The sequence below is a fragment of the Tupaia chinensis genome, unplaced genomic scaffold, assembly GCF_000334495.1.
Source record: "Tupaia chinensis unplaced genomic scaffold, TupChi_1.0 Scaffold000492_1, whole genome shotgun sequence".
Classification (NCBI taxonomy): Eukaryota; Metazoa; Chordata; class Mammalia; order Scandentia; family Tupaiidae; genus Tupaia; species Tupaia belangeri.
Window position 1 is genome coordinate 989137 of NW_006160004.1, and position 22984 is coordinate 1012120.

Here is a 22984-nt window from a genome sequence, read left to right on the forward strand (position 1 = left end):
CCCGCCGCCGCCGCGGGCGCTCCGGGCCGGCCGTGCCCACCGCCCTCGACCACCGCCCATCGCCCCGACCAAGGCCCGACCCACCGCCCACCGCCCCCGACCACAGATCACCACCCAGTTCCTACTACCATGGCCGAGCCCACCGGCCCCTGACCACTGCACACCGTGAAGCCCACCCTACCAGCGCCCACCGACCCCCGGCCATTGCGCACAGCCGGGCCCACCGCCCCTGACCACAGCCCCCCGCGCACCGTTACCCTCTGGCCATGGCACAGCCCTCCTTCACAGCCTCCCACCACCGCCCACGGCCGGGCCCACCGCCTAAAATCCCTGACCACAGCTCACGGCCTAGCGCCCAGCACCCATCACCCAGCACCCATCGTGCGCAACTGGGCCCAGAGCAGGGCCGCAACGGGACGACGCTTACCGTTGGGCGCAGCGCGGGGTCTCCGTTGCCCCCAACCTGTGTCCCCTTGGCCCCGCCTGTGGGCACCCTCGTTGCTCTCCAGGTCTTCGGGTGCAACCCCTGGGGACGCACGAGGGAGGGTACCCCCCACCTGCCTTTAGAAAAGCAAAATCCGGGCGGGCGATGCCCATCCCCTTGGAGCCCTGCTTTTAATTGTCATGAGTCTTTGGGTGGCAGAGGGAAGGGATCGAGATGGGGGTGGTGGTAGCTCGGCTGTGAGCGGTTGGGCTGTGGTCGTGGGCGGTGTGCACAGGCGAGGGACAGGTGACACGTGCTTGTCCTCGGGTGGGTGACTGTGCAGGGAAGGGGCTCGCCCTGGCGGCGTAAGTGAGGCTCAGGCCTGGCGCGACAGGTGGGGACCAGGGCCACATGTGGCCACTGGGAGAGAGAGGGAGGTGTCAGCAGAGGTTGATTTTGAGAAGAAGGAAATGAAAACACGTAGGACTACTATCTAATAGTTATAGTTATTGTGATGAACCTTTCTTAAGTCCCTAATGTAGGGGATAGGTTTTTTTTTTTCTTTTTCACAAAATCTCAGAAATTGTCCCTCCACCCTGGTCCCAAAGGTAGTAAAGGGTAGAAACAGCAGAAAGAAGCGCATGTGATCAGAGACACACAGACCTCTGTACATACTTAAAGCTACCATCTCTAGTTTTACCAAACCACATTTGCCCAAGCCTCTCATAAAAAAATCTCAGGCTCACCATATAAGAGCTGGAGAACATAGCTTCGTTCCCAAAAGTATTTTTAAGGATGAAAAGTAAAGGAACAACTGGTTTTGTGATAAACTTTAAAAGCCAACAGTGACAATTCTCCCTAGGATGGATGAGATTTTGAATACTTTGTTTTTACAAGTGAAGAGATTCCCCACCCCGCTCCAACCCATGTGCACACCACTGCCATATTTTGTTCCAAACCTGGGTATTTGCTCATTCTCCACATTTTCACTGTGCATTCCTGGATTCCCTGACATTGCTGCCTTATGGGGAATGGTTAAGAAATAGGAGTGCTATAGTTTGGGTTTTCAAGGTGAAAAATGCTAAGTTTTCAAGTTTAGTTTATTCATTTTTCTCCTTGCGTCTGGACCCATATTTTTGCAGAAAGATTGCCAGCAAGAAATACATTCAGTTATAGAAGGAAAAAGGACAGTTCTTTCTCCAGAAGACAAACAAATGAATTAAAACATGAACTACCATCAGAAGGCTAATAGTTTTTCTTACAATAATTGTTTTTTGTTTTTTTTTATTTGGAGAGGTTTTTTCGCTATAGGGCGCATGCGCTCGCCAGACAGACAGAGAGAAACATAGAGACAGAAAGCGAGAAATTACCTCCCCGGGGGATGGTCACGCCGCAATCCCTTCTCCTCCATTCTCCTCTCGGGATCTTGGGCACGCACGCACACACGCACACACGCCTGGCGTGAGTTTTAAGCCACCGTTTGGGTTTTCAAGGTGAAAAATGCTAAGTTTTCAAGTTTAGTTTATTCATTTTTCTCCTTGCGTCTGGACCCATATTTTTGCAGAAAGATTGCCAGCAAGAAATACATTCAGTTATAGAAGGAAAAAGGACAGTTCTTTCTCCAGAAGACAAACAAATGAATTAAAACATGAACTACCATCAGAAGGCTAATAGTTTTTCTTACAATAATTGTTTTTTGTTTTTTTTTATTTGGAGAGGTTTTTTCGCTATAGGGCGCATGCGCTCGCCAGACAGACAGAGAGAAACATAGAGACAGAAAGCGAGAAATTACCTCCCCGGGGGATGGTCACGCCGCAATCCCTTCTCCTCCATTCTCCTCTCGGGATCTTGGGCACGCATGCACACGCGCCTGGCGTGAGTTTTAAGCCACCGGGTCCGGGACATGAACCACGGTCGACTACGTGGGAGTCCAGCGACATAGCCATTACGCTAACTGCTGGTTCCCCAATAATTGTTTTTGAGAAGGAATTCTCTTCACTTTGGATATGCTCTCACATTATTTTAGAAAAGCAAAGTTGGTATAATTGTCTGTGCAAAAAGCCAGGAAAGAACGCTCTAGGCATGTTACGATTTAAGGCAACTGTTTAACACCTATGATTTCAGAGGTTAAGGTTGTGAGCAATGACTTGGTTTCTTGTTTGCAAAGTATGGGTGGATTCTACATACTTCCCCTCCTAGTGTTCATGCCTGCCTTTATCCAGCCATCCAGTCATTCAACAAATACTAAACACCAGTGATTTGCGCAGCACTGTGGTGAACCAGAGAGAAGCCTGTGCCTGGTGGGCCTAATGGTCCAGGGCGGGGGAGGGGAGGAATTAGACAATAAGCAATGCAACCACCAGGGAAGATAGTGGAAGGAGTTTGAAGAAAAGGCAAGAGGGAAAGCAGGTGGGGGCTGCTGGGTGGGCAGCAGTGGGCACAGGCAGGGAGCTAGGCCTAGAAGGTCTGTTCAAGGAGAGGGCATTTGATTGGAGACTAATCTGGCTGGGAGCTTCAGTGGAGGTGGAGTGAGTGTGTCACAGGCAGATGCATGGACATGCAAAGGCTCTGGGGTGGTAATAAGCTTGTCTTAAGGATTCCAGAGACCTAAGAGGCAGCAGGGCCGTGCACCAGACAGAGTTCTTATTCTCAGTATGAGGCAGGTGTCACTGAAGGCTGTGGATAGTCTGAGACAGGATCGGAGTCATAGTGATGGCCCCGGGGCTGCCACTAGGGACAGCCACAGTGGCATCATAGGAATCCAGACCCCACACCATTGCACTGGAAGTAGGGTGGGGGGCAGAGGGCAGATGAGTCAGGACCAAGTACCGGGGTCTTCCAGATGTCCATGGAGAATGCATATTAAGGAAAACTATGCATGGGTTTGAAAACCCTTTTGCACCAAAATAAACTTATACTTTAATTCCATTTTTCTATGAACTTTGTAAAGTTTCCTGGTGTCTCTAGAGTGAAGCAGGCCTTGCTGCTGGTGTGGTGGGGGTCACAGTAGGTGACTTGAGGTGCTATGTGCTGAGATGAAGGACAGCTGTGCCAGGGGGCATTGTCCCTGTGACCAGCATCTTCAAACTGCCCCTCTGGGTTGGGAGACGCCTTGGTCCAGGTGCTTGGTCCTCACCTGTGCATTCTCAAGTGGCTCCTCCTAAAAAAGGGCTCCTCCTAGCATTCAGTGAACTCCAGGCCATCCCGTTCTTGGGGTGAGCGTGGCCCCAGAGTGTGGAAATCTCACGGTCCCACCTGGGTGTGGGTGTCAGGGGCATGACCATACTGTGGGTAACGGGCTGCTGGCAGCCTGAAGGGGACCTCCATGCCACGCTGAGGAGGGCTGGGCTGGCTCCTTGATGATCAGTCACTGCGAGTTTTGACTTGCAGCTTAGAGGATGAGGCATCGAGGGACAGCGCTGTAACCAAGCCTCTCCTTCACCACCTCCATGTGTGGGGAACTGGCTTCTCTGTGTTCACATCTGAGAAGAATAGCAACAGAGGCGTGCATTCCAAGATATGGGTGGGGGAAATGCCCTGTCTGCTCCATTCGAGGCAGCTTTTTTGTTGGAGGGTCATCAAACTGTAGGCTATCTTTCTGTTTCATCAGTGGCGGTGTACTTATTTTAATGATAGCTCCATTCAGAAGAAAGAAGCACAATTTTATGTCCACAGAAAATCAGAACTCATCCTATTTATATGCATACTTATGTTGTAAAAAGTTACAATAGGGGATCAGTAGGGTAATTTCTAGTGTGATGTTGATGTCCTAGTACTTAGATTCCAATGGAAATGTTTATCAGAGTAATGTGACAGTTTTCTTTTAAGAAGTCAGTGTTTATGATATGCTGGAAATTGTGTCCCTTGCAGCTGTTTAAACTAGAAATGAACAGTTGAAGCCATCTGCTGAAAGGCAGGGGACAGTGTTTGATGAAACACTTCTCTGGGGAGACTGGCAAAGAGGGTGACAGGCTTGGTACCCGGCATCATGTGGAGCTACTGGGAGGGAGCCTGGCAAAAGGCAAGGCCACCTCGGGAGGTGACCTGGGAGTCAGTGTGAGATCCAGAGGGAGAGAGGATCGAGGAGCTGTCCTGGGTCATCCTGGTATGGAGATGCCAGGTGGGAAGGAGTGTCCGAGGATGGAGTGAGGGCCATCTGCTAAGAGCTGCCCTGAGGCTGGAGCTGGCGGAAGGTGAGGTGCGATGTGGAAGGCATCTCGAGGTGGCACTGTGGTGGAGCAGTGGAGAAGTGCCTTCCCATTCCAGGGGGACCAGGAGGTAAGGAAGCCACTATTGTTCTTTCCAGGATTTTTGCCATAAAGAGAAACAGACAAGTGGGGTATTAAAGCCCTGGGGGAGGTGACGTTAACACAAACATTTTGTTGGTTTGAATGTGTGAGCTCTGTTTGAGACTCCTGTGAATGATCCAGGGGTTTCACTGGGTACTACTGAGACAAGTGCGTAATAAGGAGAGGTGTACCAGGGAGAAGTGGGGACATTCTGTGTGGCACATGACACTGGGTCGTTGGGTCAGGTCTTAAAGATTAGGCAGGAGTTTGACAGATGGAGGAAGAGCATTTCTGGAAGAGGAGACTAGGAAAGGGGTATAGAGGCTGGGACGCAAATCAGCTGGGGTGGGGAAGAGCCCTCAGATTGGCTGGGGCTCCTGCTGAGGCCCCTCATCCTAATCGATCCTAATCAGATCAGGAGAAGCTGAACTCTGCATCCTTGCCTGGAGTCCTCCAAGCTGGTGGGGTTTGATTAGTGCAGACGGCTCTGGTCTTCCGTGTTTCCATGAACTTCCATAAATTTGGTGCTTGGATTTTTCATGCGATGCTTTCTCTCCCTGCGATGTGCTGGATGTTACCATCGCCTACAGGCAGGTGCCTTCTCACTTTCCATCTCTCTCTCTCTTTTTTTTTTTTTTTCCAGATTTTTACCATTGGGCACATGGGTTTGCCACAATCCCTTCTTCTCCATTTTTCCCTTGGGATTTTGGGGAGAAGTGCACAGGTGCACGCACGTGCGCGCGCGCACACACACACACACACACGTGCCTGACATGGAGAAACTATTTTTAAAAAATATGCTAAGCTAGTAATCCTAGCCTTTTCATGATCAAAGCCCTCATGGGTGTCAAGTTTTGTATCTTGTATGTCACGCGAGCCCCATTATTAGGCAGGAATCAATCCTCCTCCCTCTTTCCCCTTTTATTTGACTGCCAGCTTGAGCTGTAATCAGCAGGACAGTCTCCACTGTACCATGTTCCTATTTTAAAGACAGTAGGATGCACACCTTTCTCTCTTTCTTTGCTTATCAGTGAGTGTTAGAAATACAGATTCCATCTTCAGTGAAACTAAGAGGCTCAGATAAAACAGAGAAGAAATTATAAAAGAAATAGTACAAGAAGCCCTGAGGGCTGAAGGGCACATGTGCCCTTCATTTTATTTATCATCATCATTTTTTAATTTGCTTCAGGGCATATGCATTCACCAGAGAGAGAGAGAGAGAAAGAGAGAGAGAGAGAGAAATGAGAAAGCAAGCCGCCAGGGTCTGGGACTCAAAGTATGGTTGGCCAGGTTGAAAGACGTGGTCAGTGCCTTGCTCAGGGCAGATCACCAAATTTTAACTCACTAGAACTAAACTAGAAATCTGAAGGATTCTGGGGGTGGGAGTTACACACAGGTTTGTCTCCAGGAAAGACATCAGACTTGTGAACTGTGACACTGGAAGCTACTGGACGATAGATCTCTGCCTTTGAGGTTCTGAGTGAAGGTGTCAGTGTCCCGAGGCTTGCCATTTGTGATGTGAGGTCAGAATTAGGACACTTAGTCATGGCACATCCTTCTGAAAGATTGACTTCCTATGTGCCCTTCTAAGGAAACTACAGGAAAATATTCTCCTCAGACAGATCAAGGGTATAAACCAAGTAAATGGAAGCATTGGTACTCAGGAAGTTGAGCTCTCTACCCAAGAGAAGCAAAGCAAAATCCCCAAGATGGTGGTGGAAGAAAGGCCCAGAGCAGCTGTGTCAGACCTCCAGGGCAGCCAGGACAAGAAGAGAAAGGTGCTGTGAAATGAAGTGAAAACGACAGTCCATGTATTGGTTTGACCATTGAAAAACCATGTGGGAAGATGTAGCCCTCCCTTCCCACCACCACCACCAGAATCCATATACATGTAGACACACGTGACCAGAACCTACACACAAACAGCAAAAATGGCACAAGATCTGTATGTAACACAAGACCTACACAAAACAGTAACACAAAATCCACATACACATTAGATGGCATAGCAAAATATACATACAACAGCAGCAAAATTTATAGAAAAGAACTAAGCAAATATAAAAAGTATAATAAATCAATGAACTCTTTTTTAAATAATTATTTTATTTTATTTATCATCATCATTATTTTTAAATTTGCTTTAGGGCATATGCAGTCACCAGAGAGAGAGAGAAAAGGAGAAAACAAGCCACCAGAGTCTGGGACTCAAACAGTGGTTGGCCAAGTGGGAGTATAAAGTTCCTACCACCACACCACCTGCTGGGCCCTCAATTAACTTTAAAAAGGTTGTACTAGTGGGGCAGCTCCATATCCTAGTGGTTAAGGGAGCCAGATGATCCCACAAAGTTGACCATGTTCGATCCTACCCCAGTGACTTGAAAAACACACCAGGCATGGGTACATGTATGTCCCAAATCCCGACTAGATGGAGAAATGGAGAAGGGATTGTGGCATGACCATTCCCTATGGGTGGTGCTTTCTCCCTCTCTCTGTCTCTTTAGCCAGAGTGTGCTCCCTCTAGCAATCGAAAACACACACACACACACACACACACAGATTATACTGGAAAAGAAATATATATATTTTTTTTGGGGGGGGGGGAGGTTTTTGCTATAGGGCGCGTGCGCTTGCCAGACAGACAGAGAGAGACAGAGAGACAGAAAGCAAGAAATCACCCCCCATGGGGCATGGCCACGCCACAATCCCTTCTCCTCCATTCTCCTCTTGGGATCTTGAGCATGTACACACACGTGCCCAGCGTGAGTTTAAGCCACCAGGTCTAGGACTTGAACCGCGGTCGACTACGTGGGAGTCCAGCGACATAGCCATTATGCTAACTGCTGGTCCCTAGAAAAGAAATATATTAATAATAAACTTGCTTAAGCAGCCAGTATTTTCAGAGTCATTATTTGCAGTGATTTAGAATTATATTGGGGAGTGATGGGAAGGGAAGAGAGCGTAGGAAAGTGTGGCATAAAGAATAGCAGAATAGAGAAAAACAGAGACAGAGGGAGTGATGAATCCAGGCTGAGACAGGTTGGTGGTGCTGATGGCAGTGTGAGGGGGGAGGTGGAAGTACAGGGAAAGTCCAGAATTGAGGAGTCTTAGGGCAAGGGGAACCATTAAATTTGGTTGGAAGAAAACATTCTATGCAATGGGAAATAAATCAGAAAGCTGTTACAGTCATCTTATAGAATTGTCAGTGCCAGACTCATGAATTGGAACCTTGTTGGCCAGTAAACGATGAGAAGTGGTAACTATGATAGGCTCTTTATTCATAGCATTGAAATCTTGCTTAGAAATATATACCTAGGGACCAGAAGATGGCATAATGGTTACGTCACTGGACTTCCATGTAGTCGACCACTGTTTGAGTCCTGGACCTGGTGACTTAAAACTCAACGCTGGGTGTGTGTGCATGCATGCCCCAAATGCCGAGGAGAATGGAGGAGATGGGATTGCAGCGTCACCATTCGCCCTGGGGGATGACTTCTCACTTTTTGTCTCTCTGTCTCTCCAGTGAGTGCACATGCCCTATATCAGAAATCTCTCTTTAAAAAAAAAAAGAAGAAGAAAAGAAATCTGTATCTATAATTGTCCAAGCAGTGGTGGAGGAACAGAGGATTGTGGGGCGGAAATGTAGAATCACTATTTTATGAGATCATCAAATTTAAAAGTTGGGCCCATACTGGTTGGAAGAGCACTCAGAGAGTATATACTCCAACATTCTCATTGTATAGGTGAGGAAACTGAGGTCCACGAGGAGTGAGCACTCATTCTAGGTTGCTCACATGTAGTAGATGGCAGCGACAGACTTGCAGAATGGTCCCCAGGCTCCAGTCCTCTTGTTTTTTAGCAAGCGTATACTCCCTCTGGCAATTAGAGGAATCACTAATTGTGATTTGCAATTTACCAAAGAGTGCATGTGCTCACCAGAGAGTGATATCAAGACAGAAAGAAAAGAGAAAAGCACTCCCTAATACAGCGTGGTCACACTGCAATCCCTTCTCTTCCATCCTCCACCCTGCTGGGATTTTGAGCATGCACACACATCCATTCAACATGTTTTCAAGCCCTTAGGACCAGGATTTGAACTGCACCATTGGCCATGTGGAATCCCTTAACCACTGGGCCATGGGGCCAGTCTTGTCTAGTTGTCTTATAGCAAAAGTGGGCCCTGCCCTTGAGCTGACCAGCTAAAGTCTGCTCAGCACCTTAGTTCTTTCATGTTATTAGTCGTTGTGTGTAAAAAGCGCTTTTTGCCCAAATGGGTTTGGGATCCCAGGCTAAACACATTTCGGTGTAGATTTTTTTTTACTGTAGGATTTCTCAGGCCTTCAATGTATCAGTTTGTATCACAACTCCATCTGCAATGTTTCACAAATGGATTGACCACAAAATTCCTCTCTACCCATTACTACTGTCTGCTTCACCCCCAGAATCTTTCAAGACTGTTCTGCAGCGTGGACTTTTGAAAATAGCTCGTCTTTGTTCAGGTGCTTATTCCCGTTAGTGATTTTTTTCCCTCGATGCTTTTAATATTGCCACAGGGGAATGCACCCAGTGGGAAAGACATACCTGTTCCTTAAAGAGCCTGTGCACCAAGGACAGCTTCTGAGCACCTGAGATGTGGCTGGTCCAAATGAAGACAGGCTGTAACTATAACACATACACTGGATTGCTAAGACATAGTATTTCAAAATCCCTTCATAATACTTTGTATTATATGTTGAAGTGATAATATTTTGGAATATTGGGTTAATAAAATGCTACAAAAATGACACATGTGAATTGTAGCAAGATTTTTTTTATAGCTGTAAATAAGAGCATTCAAAAATATTTATGGAAAGGCAAAGGAATTAGAATAGCTAAAACAATTTTGAGAAAAGAAGGATAAAGTAGGAGAAATCATTCTAGCCAATTTGCAAGCTTATTATACAGCTATAGTATAATGACCATATTGATTGATTTCCATTTAGTTCAGAGTTGATTGTCAGAGAACCAGAACAGAATAGAGACCCCAAAGATAAGTCCACATAAATATGCCCAGCTGTTTCCCTGCCTTTATTCATGGTGGGTCATGCATGCCTACCAGAGAGAAAGAGCTCCTCTACAGGGCCTGGTCGCACCATGCTTCCTCCTCTAATTCTCCATTTCTTTGGGGAACATGTGACCAGCGTGCCAGCACCATGGCTGGTTGATCATGAGGGATCTGACTTCTGCTGCACATGCTTGATGATCGTGCCACGGGGTTGATGCTCCCAACTGGTTTTGGACAGCGGTGCAAAATCAGTTGAGTGCACTGAAGCTTTTGGACATCCACCAGCCAAAAAAACTCACATCTTACTCAAAAAATGAACTCAAATTGGATAATAGGTTTAAATGTAAGACCTAATGCCATAATATTTCCCCAAGATCTATAGGAGAAAATCTTTGGAACCCATGACTTGGTGAAGATTAGGTCTTAGACATAAGCCAACATTAGTTTGTCAAGGGAAAATGAGATGAGTTGAGCTTTATCATCATTATAAACCTTTGCTCTGCAGAAGTACTCATTAAGGGGATGAAAAGACAAGCTACAGATGGGAAGAATACTTGTAAACTTCAACTGACGAAAGACCTTGATAGGAACTTTCAAAATACAGCACTTTAAAAAAAATTTAAAAAACAACCGGACAATCCAACTAGCAAATGGGAGTAAGACATGAAGAGACACTTTACTGAGAGGGTCTACAAATGCCTCCAAGCACATGAAAAGATGTTCAATAGCATTAGCTGATAGGGACACACAGATCGAAACTACTGTGAGATGCCACTTCTCATCTACCAAAATGGCTACAATAAAAACCAGTGACAATGACAATGCTGGCAAGGATGCAGAAAAACTGCCTCACTCACACATTGCTGGTGGGAATGTAAAATGGTGCATCCACCATGGAAAACAGTAGCTAAACATCCTCTTAACACATGACCCAGTCATGGCACTCTTGACATTTATCCCGGAGAAATGAGCCTATTTCCACAAAAATAACTGTATACACTGTTCACAGTGGCTTTATCTATAACAAATCGGGGGGAAACCCAGTGTCCTTCCACGAGTGAGTGAGTGGTCAAACAAATTGGCACATTCATTCCATGGAATATTTGTCAAAAAAGGATGAATTACTGATAGAAGTAATAAATTAATAAATCCCAAGGACAGTCTATTGGGGTAATAAACTAGTCTCAAAAGGCCACATGCTGGGACCAGCAGTTAGTGTAATGGCTACGTCGCTGAACTCCCATGTAGTCGACTGCAACTCCAGTCCCAGACCTGGTGGCTTAAACTCACGCCAGGCGCATGTGCTTGCATGCCCAAGATCCCGAGAGGAGAATGGAGGAGAAGGGACTGTGGCGGGGCCATCCCCCCTGGGGGGGGATTTCTCACTTTCTGTCTCTCTGTCTCTCTCTGTCTGGCGAGCGCACGTGCCCTGTAGTACCCCCCCCAAAAAAAAGGCTACATGCTGTCTAATGTCATTTATATGACATTCTTGTTAATGACAAACTTGACAAGATGGCAGGCAAACAGATGAATGGAGGCCAGGAGTGAGGGATGGTGGTGGGAGAGGGTGAGGCTGTGAAGGAGAGCTTGAGTCTCCTTGGAGATGGAACAGTCCTGAATCTGGATTGGTCGTGATGACAGGGATCTACCTATGGGATAAACAGTATAGAAGTACACATGCACATTGGACCGCTGGTGTATTTCCCTGGTTGTGGTGCCGTGCCATGGTTAGGCATGTGCCTTGATATCATATTAGCTAAAACAGATACTGGCCCTTAAGGGACACTGGGCAAAGGGTGTGTGGGACCTTTCTGTCCTTTTGGGGAAACTTCCTATAATCTATAATTAAAAGCCTAACAACAGCAGCCAGAATGATACTATCTCTGGGGCTCAGCTCATATTTCTGTTGGATAGCATTGCTTTGGACAGTGGTGAATCTCCAGGCCAGTAACAGACTTCGAGCCAAGCCCTTTCATTTGTGTGAATGGGAAGGCAGGGCCAAGAAATTCCTGATCAGGTTAACACATAAAATAGAATCTTCTGCATTTTCATAACAACCTTCCTGAAAAGACTTTTCTTTGAGTTTTCTATAACCATCTGGCTTAAAATTGTGAAGTCTTCATTTTTATAATTCATTTTCAACTGGTTGCTTTTCCCAAGCCTTCTCAGTCCTTGCAGCCCATAGTAACAGACTGTCTTTAAAACGTATTTATCAGGGCCAGCAGGTGGCATAGTAGTTAAGGTGCTGGACTCCCACATGGGTGACCACGGTTCAAGTCCTGAACTCAGTGACTTGAAAATCATACCAGGTGCATGGGCACACGTGCCCAAAATTCTGAGAGGAGAACAGAGGAAGAGGGACTGTGGCATGGCCATCCCACCAGGGATGATTTTTCATGTTCCGTCTATGTCTCCAGCAAGCACATGTGCCCTATGGAAGACAAAAACAAAAAAACAAACAAAAAACACACAAAAAACCAGGTTTCTCACCTATTTTTGCTGAAGTTGTGTGGAGCCCCTGCTTGCTTGCTTTTTTGCTGCTTTCAGGACTCAGTACACAGACATAGACTTCCTAGGATACCCCTCCCTCTTGTGGGAAGGTTCGAATTGAGATGGTTGGTGCTAAGAAAAGAGGGGCTGCTCATCGCTTCCCTTAGTCTTGGGGCTGGACCATGGCACAGCAGCAGTGAGCTCTGTGAGACTGACCCACATTGGTCTGCACCCTGGTACAGGCTGGGCATGTGCACACGTACCCATCATTCTGCTGGCTGAGGCTAGGGGGTGGATTGCAGCATCAAGACCCTATTGAAGGTGCTCTCTCTTGCTCATGGAAGAAATAAAACCAATAAACTTATTTAAAACATAAAAAGAAAATGCATGCAAAAGTTAAAATAGTCGATGTGATTCCTGGGTGCTTGGGCTGCAGGTGGTGGGCACCTTCCTACATCTCTGAGATGTAGGAGGCTCTCATCTATAGAAGGTAGCCCACGTGTCCTCAGCTCCTGTCTGAGGATGACAGGCTGGGAGCACAGGGGTCACATGTGCCCTGGACACTGTTTCACAGGGGGAATAAGGACTGACTTGGGGCTCTCCAGCAGCTTTGCATCTCGGCGCTGACAAGTGAGTGAGTTTGTGATTGAACCTGACTGGGCAGACCTGCTGGTAACAACAGAGCAAGCTCATACACAATGTTCTAGACCTTTCCCCCTTTGTACCAAGAAACCACTGAGTAGGGTCTCTCCAGGGAGCTGAAGCATTCAGCCAGCTTCTCCCTGGAAAAGTAAGATGCGTGTGTTTAGCTGAACCTGGATTCTGCTCACCAACATGCTCAGGTTTCCTCCCAGCGAGCTCTGGGTCCTACTCTCCATTGTGCAGTGTGTGGAGGGGGGAAGAAACTTCTTCTGATTCGGCTGCCCTGTTGAAAGAGACTTTCAGCAAGGTCTGAACTAGCAAGACAGGGCTTTGGTGGGGCCAGGAGGTGACATCTACAGTAGTTAAGCTCTGGACTAACGCATGGCTGACCACAGTTTGAGCCCTGGACATGGGGGCTTGCTTTCTCACCTTTTCTCTCTCTGGTGAGTGCATATGCCCTGTAGCAAATTAAAAAACAGTAATAATGAAAAACAAAAATGTTAAAGGCAGGGCTTTGGTTTGTTTGTTTTAGGATTTTGCCATAGGGCGCACGCACTTGCTGGAGAGAGACAGAAAAATGAGAAATCACCCACAGCGGGGCAGGTAGCCATGCCCCAGTTTCTTCTTCTCCATCCTCCTCTTGGAATTTTGGGCATGCATATGTGCCTGGCATAATTTTCAAGCCTCCATTTCTGGGATTCAAAATGGTTTGCCATGTAGGAATCCAGCACTTCAGCCACCATGCCTCCTGCTGGCCCCAGAGGGGGCTTTGTTTAATCTGAGCTGATCCATGTTCTTGTGATGCCAGACAGCTTCCAGAAAAGCTGCCGCTTCTTATAGCAATTTCATTGCTTTGCGATGTTTCTTTACTGACACAGATTGTGTTTGAATTTACCTTCAAGAGTATGTGGCTGGAGACCCTAAAACAGGCTTAGTGTTCCAGAGAGGTACAAAAGCAAGACCAGGATGGCGGGCCCCAGAGACCACCAAGGAGAAGACCTTGGTCACAGGAGGTGGGGGCAATGGGGCAATTGCTATACGTCATTTAGATGGTAAAGAGACTTTACCCAGCATGATATACTCGTCAGATCAGCCCAGTTAAGAATACTATACATGTCATCATCACTAGGTAATAAACCATATCCGTGTTCCACAAATGTCTTACCTATTTTTCCCCCCAAATTTCCTTTCCTATGCTCTTGCCCTCTGCCACTCTCCTACTTTGTCCCTAGTGTCCATAACAATTTTCAATGCTTTTATGTCCTCTAGTCTTCCAGTCTCTACCATAGAGTGTGGAGAGTCAGTATATGTTAAGTGGAAATATATACTATGTCTCTGTTTCATAGCCTGACTTGCTTCACTCAGCAATAAATCTTTATCCACTTTCTATCAAATGCCAGGATCTTGTTGTTTTTTATGGCCAGATAGTGTTTCATGGAGTATATGTGCCACCCTTTTTCAATCCATTCTTCTGTTTGTGGACATTTGGGTTGGGTCCATGTCTTAGCAGTCGTGAATATTGCCACAATAAATATAAATGTGCAGGTGCTTTTCCAACTGAGCATTCTCCTGTCTTTTGGGTAGATACCCAGGAGTGGAATTGCTGGATCATATGGTAGTTCTATCTGAAGGTCTTTGAGGAATCTCCATATTGTTCTCAACAGTGGCTGGACCAATTTGGATTCCCATTAACAATGTAGGAGAGTTCCCCTTTCACCACATCCCTGCCAGCACTTACCATTTTCTGTTTTTTTATCTTCACTATTCTGACTGGGGTTAAGTAGTATCTCATTGTGGTTTTGATCTGCATCTCCCTTATGATGAGGGATGTTGAACATTTTTTCATAGGCTTGTTGGCTGTTTCTATGTCTTTCTTAGAGAGTTGTGTATTCAGCTCATTTTCCCATCTTTTAATTGCGTTAATCATTTTCTTCCAGGTAAGCCACTTGAGTTCCCTGTGTATTCTGATTATCAGTCCATTATCTGAGGCATACTGGACAAAAATTTTCTCCCATTCTGAAGGTTGTTGATTGTGCAAAAACTTTTTTTTTTTTTTTGGAGAGATTTTTGCTATAGGGCGCGTGCGCTCGCCAGACAGACAGAGAGAGACATAGAGACAGAAAGCGAGAAATCACCCCCCAGGGGGGATGGTCACACCGCAATGTGAGTTTTAAGCCACCGGGTCCAGGACGCGAACCGCGGTCGACTACGTGGGAGTCCAGCGACATAGCCATTACGCTAACTGCTGGTTCCCCCAAAACTTTTTAATCTGATGAAATCCCCCTTGTCTATTTTGGGGATTATTGTCTGTATTTCGGGGGTCTTGCTTATGAAGTCTGCCTACCCCTATGTCTCCCAGAGTTTTCCCAGTGTTTTCCACCAGTAGTTTTATAGTTTCAGGTCTTAAGTTTAGATCTTTGATCCACTTTGAGTTGATTTTTGTTAATGGTGACGGACAGGGGTTCTGATTCATATTTCTGCAGGTGGATACCCAGTTTTTTCAACATTATTTGTTAAAAATATTTTTCTTTTCCCTCTGGATTGACTGGTACCCTTTGTCGAAGATGAATTGGCTGTATATTTTGGGGTTTATTGCTGGGGTATCTACTCTATTCTATTGGTCCTCATGTCTGTTTTTGTGCCAATACTATGCTATTTTGATTATCACACCTTCATAATATATTTTGGGGTTGAGAAGTGAGATGCCTCCCACTCCACTCTTTTTACATAGGATTACTTTGGCAATACAGGGTCTTTTATAGTTCCAGATGAATTCTATGATTGTCTTTTCTGGATCTGTGAAGAATGTCTCTTGTAATTTTATAGGTATTACATTAAATATGTAGATTGATTTGGGTAGGATTATATTATATATTTTGATTATATTCTCCTAATCCAGGAACATGGGATGTCCCACCCCCCCTTTTATTTTTTTGTCATTTTCAATTTCTTTTTTAAGATTTTCAGTTTTTCTTATAGAGGTCTTAGACTTCCTTGCATTTTTACATAGAAAAATATGTCACGATTTTTTCAATGACCCAGTAGATGGTTAGTGTCGTCAGAGACTGCCAAACTGTTTCATGCCTGCCAGCTGTATATGAATGATCCAGTATCTCTTCATCCTTGCCAGTATTTTAGCCATTCTAATAGCTGTGTAGTGATCTCTCATTGTGGTTTTAATTTGGGTTTCCGTGACAGCTAATGATGTTGAATATATTTCAATGTGCTTATTTGTTATTCATATATATATATGTGTGTATGTATTTTTTGGTGAAATGAAATTCCTATCTTTTGCCCATTTTCTGATTGGATTGTTTGTGTGTTTTTGTTTTTGTTTTTATGAGAAGTTTTTGCTATAGAGCGCGTGCGCTCACCAGACAGGCAGAGAGAGACAGAGAGGTAGAAAGCGAGAGATCACCCCCCAGAGGGGATGGCCACGCCGCAATCCCTTCTCCTCCATTCTCCTCTCAGGATCTTGGGCACACACGCACACACGCACACACGCCTGGCGTGAGTTTGAGCCACCAGGTCCAGGACTCGAACCGAGGTCGACTACGTGGGAGTCCAACAACATAGCCATTACGCCAACTGCTGGTCCCTGTTTGTGTTTTTATTGTTGATTTTTTTTTTTTTGAGTGGTTTTTGCGATAGGGCGCATGCGCTCGCTAGCCAGACAGAGAGATACAGAGAAACAGAAAGTGAGAAATCACCCCCCAAGGGGAAGGCCACGCCACAATCCCTTCTCCTCCATTCTCCTCTCGGGATCTTGGGCACGCACGCACACGCGCCCAGCGTGAGTTTAAGCCACCAGGTCCGGGACTCGAACCGAGGTCGACTATGTGGTAGTCTAGCAACATAGCCATTACGCCAACTGCTGGTCCCTTTTTATTGTTGAATTTTGAGAGCTCTCTGCATATTCTGGATATAAGTTCTTTATTGACTCTGTGGTTTGCAAATCCTTTCTCCCAGTCATTGACTTGTCTTTTCATCCTCTTCACAGCATCTTTTGGAGAGCAGAACTTAAAAATTGTAGTGAAATCCAATTTATAGATTGTGCTTTTGGTGACAAGTTTAAAAACTCGTGGCCAGCCCCTAATCCCTAGGATTTTCTCCCACCTCTTTTTTTCTTCTTTCTTTATTAATTTTTTAAAAATAATTTTGCCAAAGAGTGTGTGTACTTGCCTAAGAGAGAGAGGGGGAAGGAGAGGAACAAGGAGAAAGAGAGAAAGCTCCTGCCATGGGGCATGGTTACACCGCTATCCCTTCTCCTCTCGTCTCCTTTCTTTCAGGGTTTTGGGTGTGCATGCACACACATCCACTGTGTTTCTTAAGCCTCCGGGCCCAGGACTCAAACCATGAAGTTGGCCATGTGGGTCCCAGCTGCCTTAACCACTATGCCATGGTCTGGTCATCATGTTTTTTAATAACTTTTCTTTTATGTTTTAAGTCTGTGATCTATTTTAGTTAATTTTTTTACAAGATGTGATGCCATGGTTCATTTTTTTGCTTATAAGTGTCCAGTTATTCCAGCACCAGCTGTTGAAAAGGCCAACCTTCTTCCATTGTTGCTTTGCCTTTATTGGAAGTCAATTGGACATGTTCTTGTGGATTTCTGGGTTTTCTGTTCTGCTCCATGGATCTCTATGTCTGTCCTTTCACCAATACTATAGTCTTCATTATTGTAATTTATAATAAAGCCTGAAATCAGGGAGACTGATTTGTCTCACCTTCTGCTTTTTCAAAAAAAAAACCCTTTGTTTCTTTTCTTCTTTTTTTTTTAAGGTATGTGCACTCACTGGAGAGTCAGAGAGGGAAAGGGAGAAGTCACCTGCCAGTGGGGATAATCACACCATAATCCTTTCTCTTCCATTCTCCTCTCAGGATTCTGGGCGCGCGCACACACACATACCACACACACACACACACACACACACACACACACACACAGTCAACCTTAGCCACTACACCACTTGTTGGCCCTCCAAAAATTTTTAAAGCTTATTTTTTACATGAGAGAGGGACAGGGGAAGTTTTCCCAAATAGTGTCTTCACTCCACAGTCCTACTCCCAGCCTCAGCCATCAACATGCATGCACACACACTGAGCCACCTCCATACGTAAACCTAGGACCTTCCCATATGACCTCAGCATGATGGGGTGTTTGTTACATTACCATTGCTTGCCTCGAACTTGTTGTTTTGTTTGTTTGCTTGTGCGCGCACAAGAGAGTTATAGTAGCCCCAACAGCTCTTCATGCTACGATCCATCTCCAGCCCAGCCAGCCCAGATCATGGGCAAGTGCATGCCTAGTGTATTCAGGGAGGTCTCTGGCTACAAACCTAGAACCCTCCTATGTGAGTCAGCCTCACAGAACATAACGTTGTATCATGTGCCACTGCTGATGGCCTCATGTCACCTGTCATTGTAACACCAGTTGTCATAGAGATCACATGCCTGAGGTCACTCCCATTTCCCACCAAGTTAGATGCAGGTGATCCTGGTCTGGGCCTGACTGGCATTCATGGTACACCTGGCTTCCCGGTAGTATTTTGTGGTCTTCCCACGATTACAGTTGTGTTTAGTTAGCCTTCCACAGTAGTAGTCGTATGAGTTAGTTTTTTTTTTTTTTTTTCTCTTCTTATCTCCAAAATAGTACTTTCTGTGATCCCTTATTCTGGGATTTCTTATGTGCTGTGGAAGCTGGAGACTGCACTTCCCCATTCTATATTTGAACCATAGCAGGATTTTTTCCCCAAGAAAGTGAAGGTTGTGAAGGTTGTTAAGATGCTCCATTACTTGAGATCTAACCTGCTGCCCAGGGTGGCTATGATCTCTGTTCCTAGGCTTAGAAGAACCGTTTTAGGTCACATTTCAAGGACCCGACATCACTGGTACAGAATGTTATGCCTGGGACTCAGGCATAAATAGAATAAGATGCAGTGCAGTACAAGGCTAAAACTTCAAGCCGTTCTTCTGCCCTCCCACATTTTCCTGGAGCCTCTGAAGCCTTGTAGGCTGGTTTCCTCTGCCAGCAGCTGGGGTTAAGGGCACTCAGAGAGGCAGGCAAACTGTGAGAGGCACAGGCCAGGGGCAGGCACTGCTTCTGGGAGAGACGGCCATGGCAGACCATGGTGGTTCAAGATTCCACTACAAACAAGTTCACGGCACATTCCCTGCATCCTCTCACTCCTATTCCAGGTTCTAGGGACTCAGTACTTTGCTATGAACTGACTGCAGTTGTGGGTTGCCTCTTTTTTGTTGTTGTTTTTTAAATTTTATCAGAGGGCACACATGTTCACCAGTGACAGAGACAGAGAGAAAGAGAGAGGGGGAGAAGGAGAACACCTTCCATAAAGAATGATCACACTGGGAACCAGCAGTTAGCGTAATGGCTATGTCGCTGGACTCCCACGTAGTCAACCGCGGTTTGTGTCCCTGGCCTGGTGACTTAAAATTCACGCCGGGCGCGTGTGCGTGCGTGCCCAAGATCCTGAGAGGAGAATGGAGGAGAAGGGATTGCGGGGTGACCATCCCCCCGGGGGGTGATTTCTCGCTTTCTGTCTCTATGTCTCTCTCTGTCTGTCTGGCAAGCGCACGCGCCCTATAGTGAAAAAACAAAAAACAAAAAAAAAAACCTCTCCAAAAGAATGATCACACTGCTGAAGTCCCTTCTTCTCCATGTCTCTATCCTCTTGGGATTTGGGCATGCATATGCCTGTGGCTGGTATGTTTTTCATGCCACCAGGGTCAAGATTTAAATCGTAGTCAGCCATGTGGGATCTGGTTCCCTCAATCACCAGGCCATAGGCCTGCCTTGAGCTGTCTTTGTTCCTTCGTGGACCCTCTTGCTCACAGGTGGAGCTAGCAGGAGGAGTTAGTTCCTGAATGGGTACACTGGTTCTCAGGCCCCAGAGGGTCCCCTCCCTTTCCCACTGTGCATTTCTTCTGCCTATCTATCCCTTTTACCTCCTGTCTAGCAACCAGTTGGTCCTCTGCCCCACATGGGGGACTTTCTGCCCACATCCACAGTACTTATCAGCAAGGAGCCTGAGGAAGCCAGGTGGGATGCTGGTGTGGGACTAAGGGAGACCTGCCTGGGTACGTGAGACGTCTTTCAATTTCAGTGGATGTTCCCAGGAAGAGAAAAGATTGCACTGTATTAGTGGGGGGAAGTACACCCTGGTTACTTATTTCTGGCATTTTAGGGGCAGATTGAAAACCTGTCTCCTTGGACCAGCAGGTGGTGTGGATGTTGAGGTGGCTGGATGCCACATGGCCAACTGCGTGGTTCAAGTACCGGACCCAGTAGCTTGGAAAATGAAAACATGCCAGGAGTGTGTGTGCACGCGCATGTGTGTGTGTGTGTGTGTATGCTCATAATCCTGAGAGGAGTATGAAGGGATTGGCAGCAAGGCCATCCCTCCTGGGGGATGATTTCTCACTTTTTGCCTTCTCTCTTTCTCCCTCCCTCCCTCTCTCTCACTGTCTCCAGTGAGCACACACTCCCATAGCAAATACTAAAAAAAAAAAAAAGAAAATCTGTCTCTTCTGCCTTGCTTCCTCATAGCAAATTTTTTCCCGTAGTTTCCAAGTCTCTGCTTGCAAAAGAAAGGGTTCAGAGAATACAGTTTACATTTGGACTTTGTATTATCTCCTTCTCATCCTTCAGGCTGCTGGGGGGCATGTGGGATTAGTATTCAAGAAGTGCCAGGGAGCATACTTCTCTAAAAAGATACCCAGAAGGGACATCAGATGGGCAGGGCAAGAAGAGAGATCAGAAAGGATGGGCCTAGGAGGATGATTACATCATAGCACATACTATGTGCATCAGACCTTAAGCTCCTCCCCAAACTGCATGTGGTGGGCGTTTTTATTTCCTTTTTTGTTTGGAGAGGTTTTAGCTATAAGGTGCGTGCGCTCGCCAGAAAGATAGAGACAGAAAGTGAGAAGTCACCCCCCAGGGGGGATGGCCATGCTGCAACCCCTTCTCCTTCATTCTCCTCTCGGGATCTTGGGCATGCATGCACACACACCCAGTGTGAGTTTAAGCCACTGGGTCTGGGACTCGAACCACGGTCGACTACATGGGAATTCAGAGACATAGCCATTACGCTAACTGCTGGTCCCTTTATTTCTATTTTACAGCTCAGGAATCTGAGACTCCAGAATGAACAATATTCACATCACCCCACCAATAATGTGTGATGGGGGATAGTTGGTCTGTGCTCAGGTGGCCACTATGCAGGTGGTTCTTGAGGTTACCATCAAAGAATGGAAAGAAAATAGAAGTGATGGGATCTGGCATGTGGGAGCAGGAGAATCCTCCCTGATGTCACACATTGCATTAGTCCCCAGAGAACTGTGTGTCTGGGGTGTCAAGCATTTGTTAAAAGCTGAAGAAAGATAGAAGTGCATTACATACTGCTGCCCTTGAGGGATTCATGGCCCAGAAAATAAAGAATAACAATGTGAAAATTGTCTTCTTTAAAATGGCGGTATGTTTACTTTACAAATGGAAACCGATGGCTGATGTGAAAAGATGAACATCTTGGGTCAGCAGGTAGCATGGTGCTTGAGGTGCGGGATCCCCCATGACCAACTCCATGTTTCCAGCCCAGGACCCAGTGGCTCAAAATAACATGCTAAGTGCATATGTGTGCATGCCCCAAATCCTGAGAAGATAATGAGGAGAAGGGATTGTGGCATGGCCATCCTCCCTGGGAGGTGATTTCTCACTTTTTTTCTTTCTCTCTCTCTGTCTCTTTGGTGAGTGCACATGTCCTATAGCAAAAATATTTTTAAAAGTCTGAGCTCATCATAAAGGCTTCCTAAACATAAGGCCATTCAAATCCATTACTTTTATTTAAAAACAGCATTATTTTAGGTGATATCATTTCCAATCCCCTTAGTCTACCCACAAGAAAAGGAGACCCTATTGCACATCTCTTTAAAGCACACTGTAATGTCCCTGCACAGCCCCTAGGAGGTTTTTACTAAGGAATTGTCTTTAAAACTTGCTTTAATCAGTTGACTCTGTGGTCTGGTGGTGAAGGCAGCCAGATCCCACGTGATTGACCAAGCAATTTGAGTCTCAGATCTGGTGGCTTAAGAAACACACCAAGAGTGTGTATGTGCATGCCCAAAATCCTGAAAGGAGAGAGAGATCGTGACATGATCATGCCCCATAGGGGTGCTTTTTCTTTGTCTTCTCTCTCTGTTTATTTCTGGAGAGCACATGTACCCTCTGGCACCAAAAAAATAAAAAGAAGAAAGAAAAAATTGGTTTGGTAAAGGCTTATCATTAATGAGGCTTTCTTGTGTCCTGACAGGTGTCAGAGATGGCTGAAGACGGGAGCGAAGAAATCATGTTCATCTGTAAGTGACCAGTGTGCCTGCTGGGGACCGGCTCTCGGGCCTGGAATGCATCCTGGCATGGCGCTTGCTGTCTGAGCAAAGCCAGGAGCACATTTTGTTTTTAGCCTACAGAAAAGTGGTTTGTTCTAAAATTAAAATGATTTTACTCACTTTAAGAAACACAGTTTATTGTATGAATAAGACACTGCAGGGACATGTTTATCATAGGATCACCTTTCTTAGAACTCCTGGCCTAGGTCATGTTGCAGGGAGTGATTCAGAAAAGTAATCCAAGGGTTTAGAAGAAGGGTGGTGTGTCAGATTTATGAATATAGGTTAACATGGTGAATTTCATTTATGCTCATGCTTTGGGGAGAATCTTGTTCTTGTCACACAGAGGGGACTGTGTGTGATTTGAAATACTTCGTAGAGCGGGATCTTTTCCTCAGGGAGCATGTCCTGTCTGCCTCTTCATGTTTGCGAGGGCCGTAGTGGGCAGCCTCGTGACGCAGGCCTCGCTCTAGTGAACGCCCTGGCCGCTTGTCTTCAAGGTACCCGTGTGGTCTCTCATGGCTGGGTCATGCCCATCAGGCCGGAGCCCTGGCTCCCTTGTTAGCATTTTGGGTCTCACCTTCCCTGGGTGGCACCCTCATAATCCTCTGATGATGTCCGTGTGCAGGGTGTGAGGACTGCAGCCAGTACCACGACTCCGAGTGTCCCGAGCTGGGCCCAATGGTCATG

The 22984-nt window shown here is 46.1% G+C and overlaps 1 protein-coding gene across 1 annotated transcript in view; it reads left to right on the forward strand.

Moving 5' to 3' along the window:
- PRDM15 (PR/SET domain 15) overlaps window positions 1-22984 on the forward strand; it is an 81485-nt gene that overhangs the window by 286 nt on the left and 58215 nt on the right. Inside the window, exon 2 of the mRNA XM_006156374.2 lies at window positions 22219-22264. Within this exon, the coding sequence (XP_006156436.1) occupies window positions 22219-22264 (46 nt within the window). The remainder of the gene's footprint in view (window positions 1-22218; window positions 22265-22984) is intronic.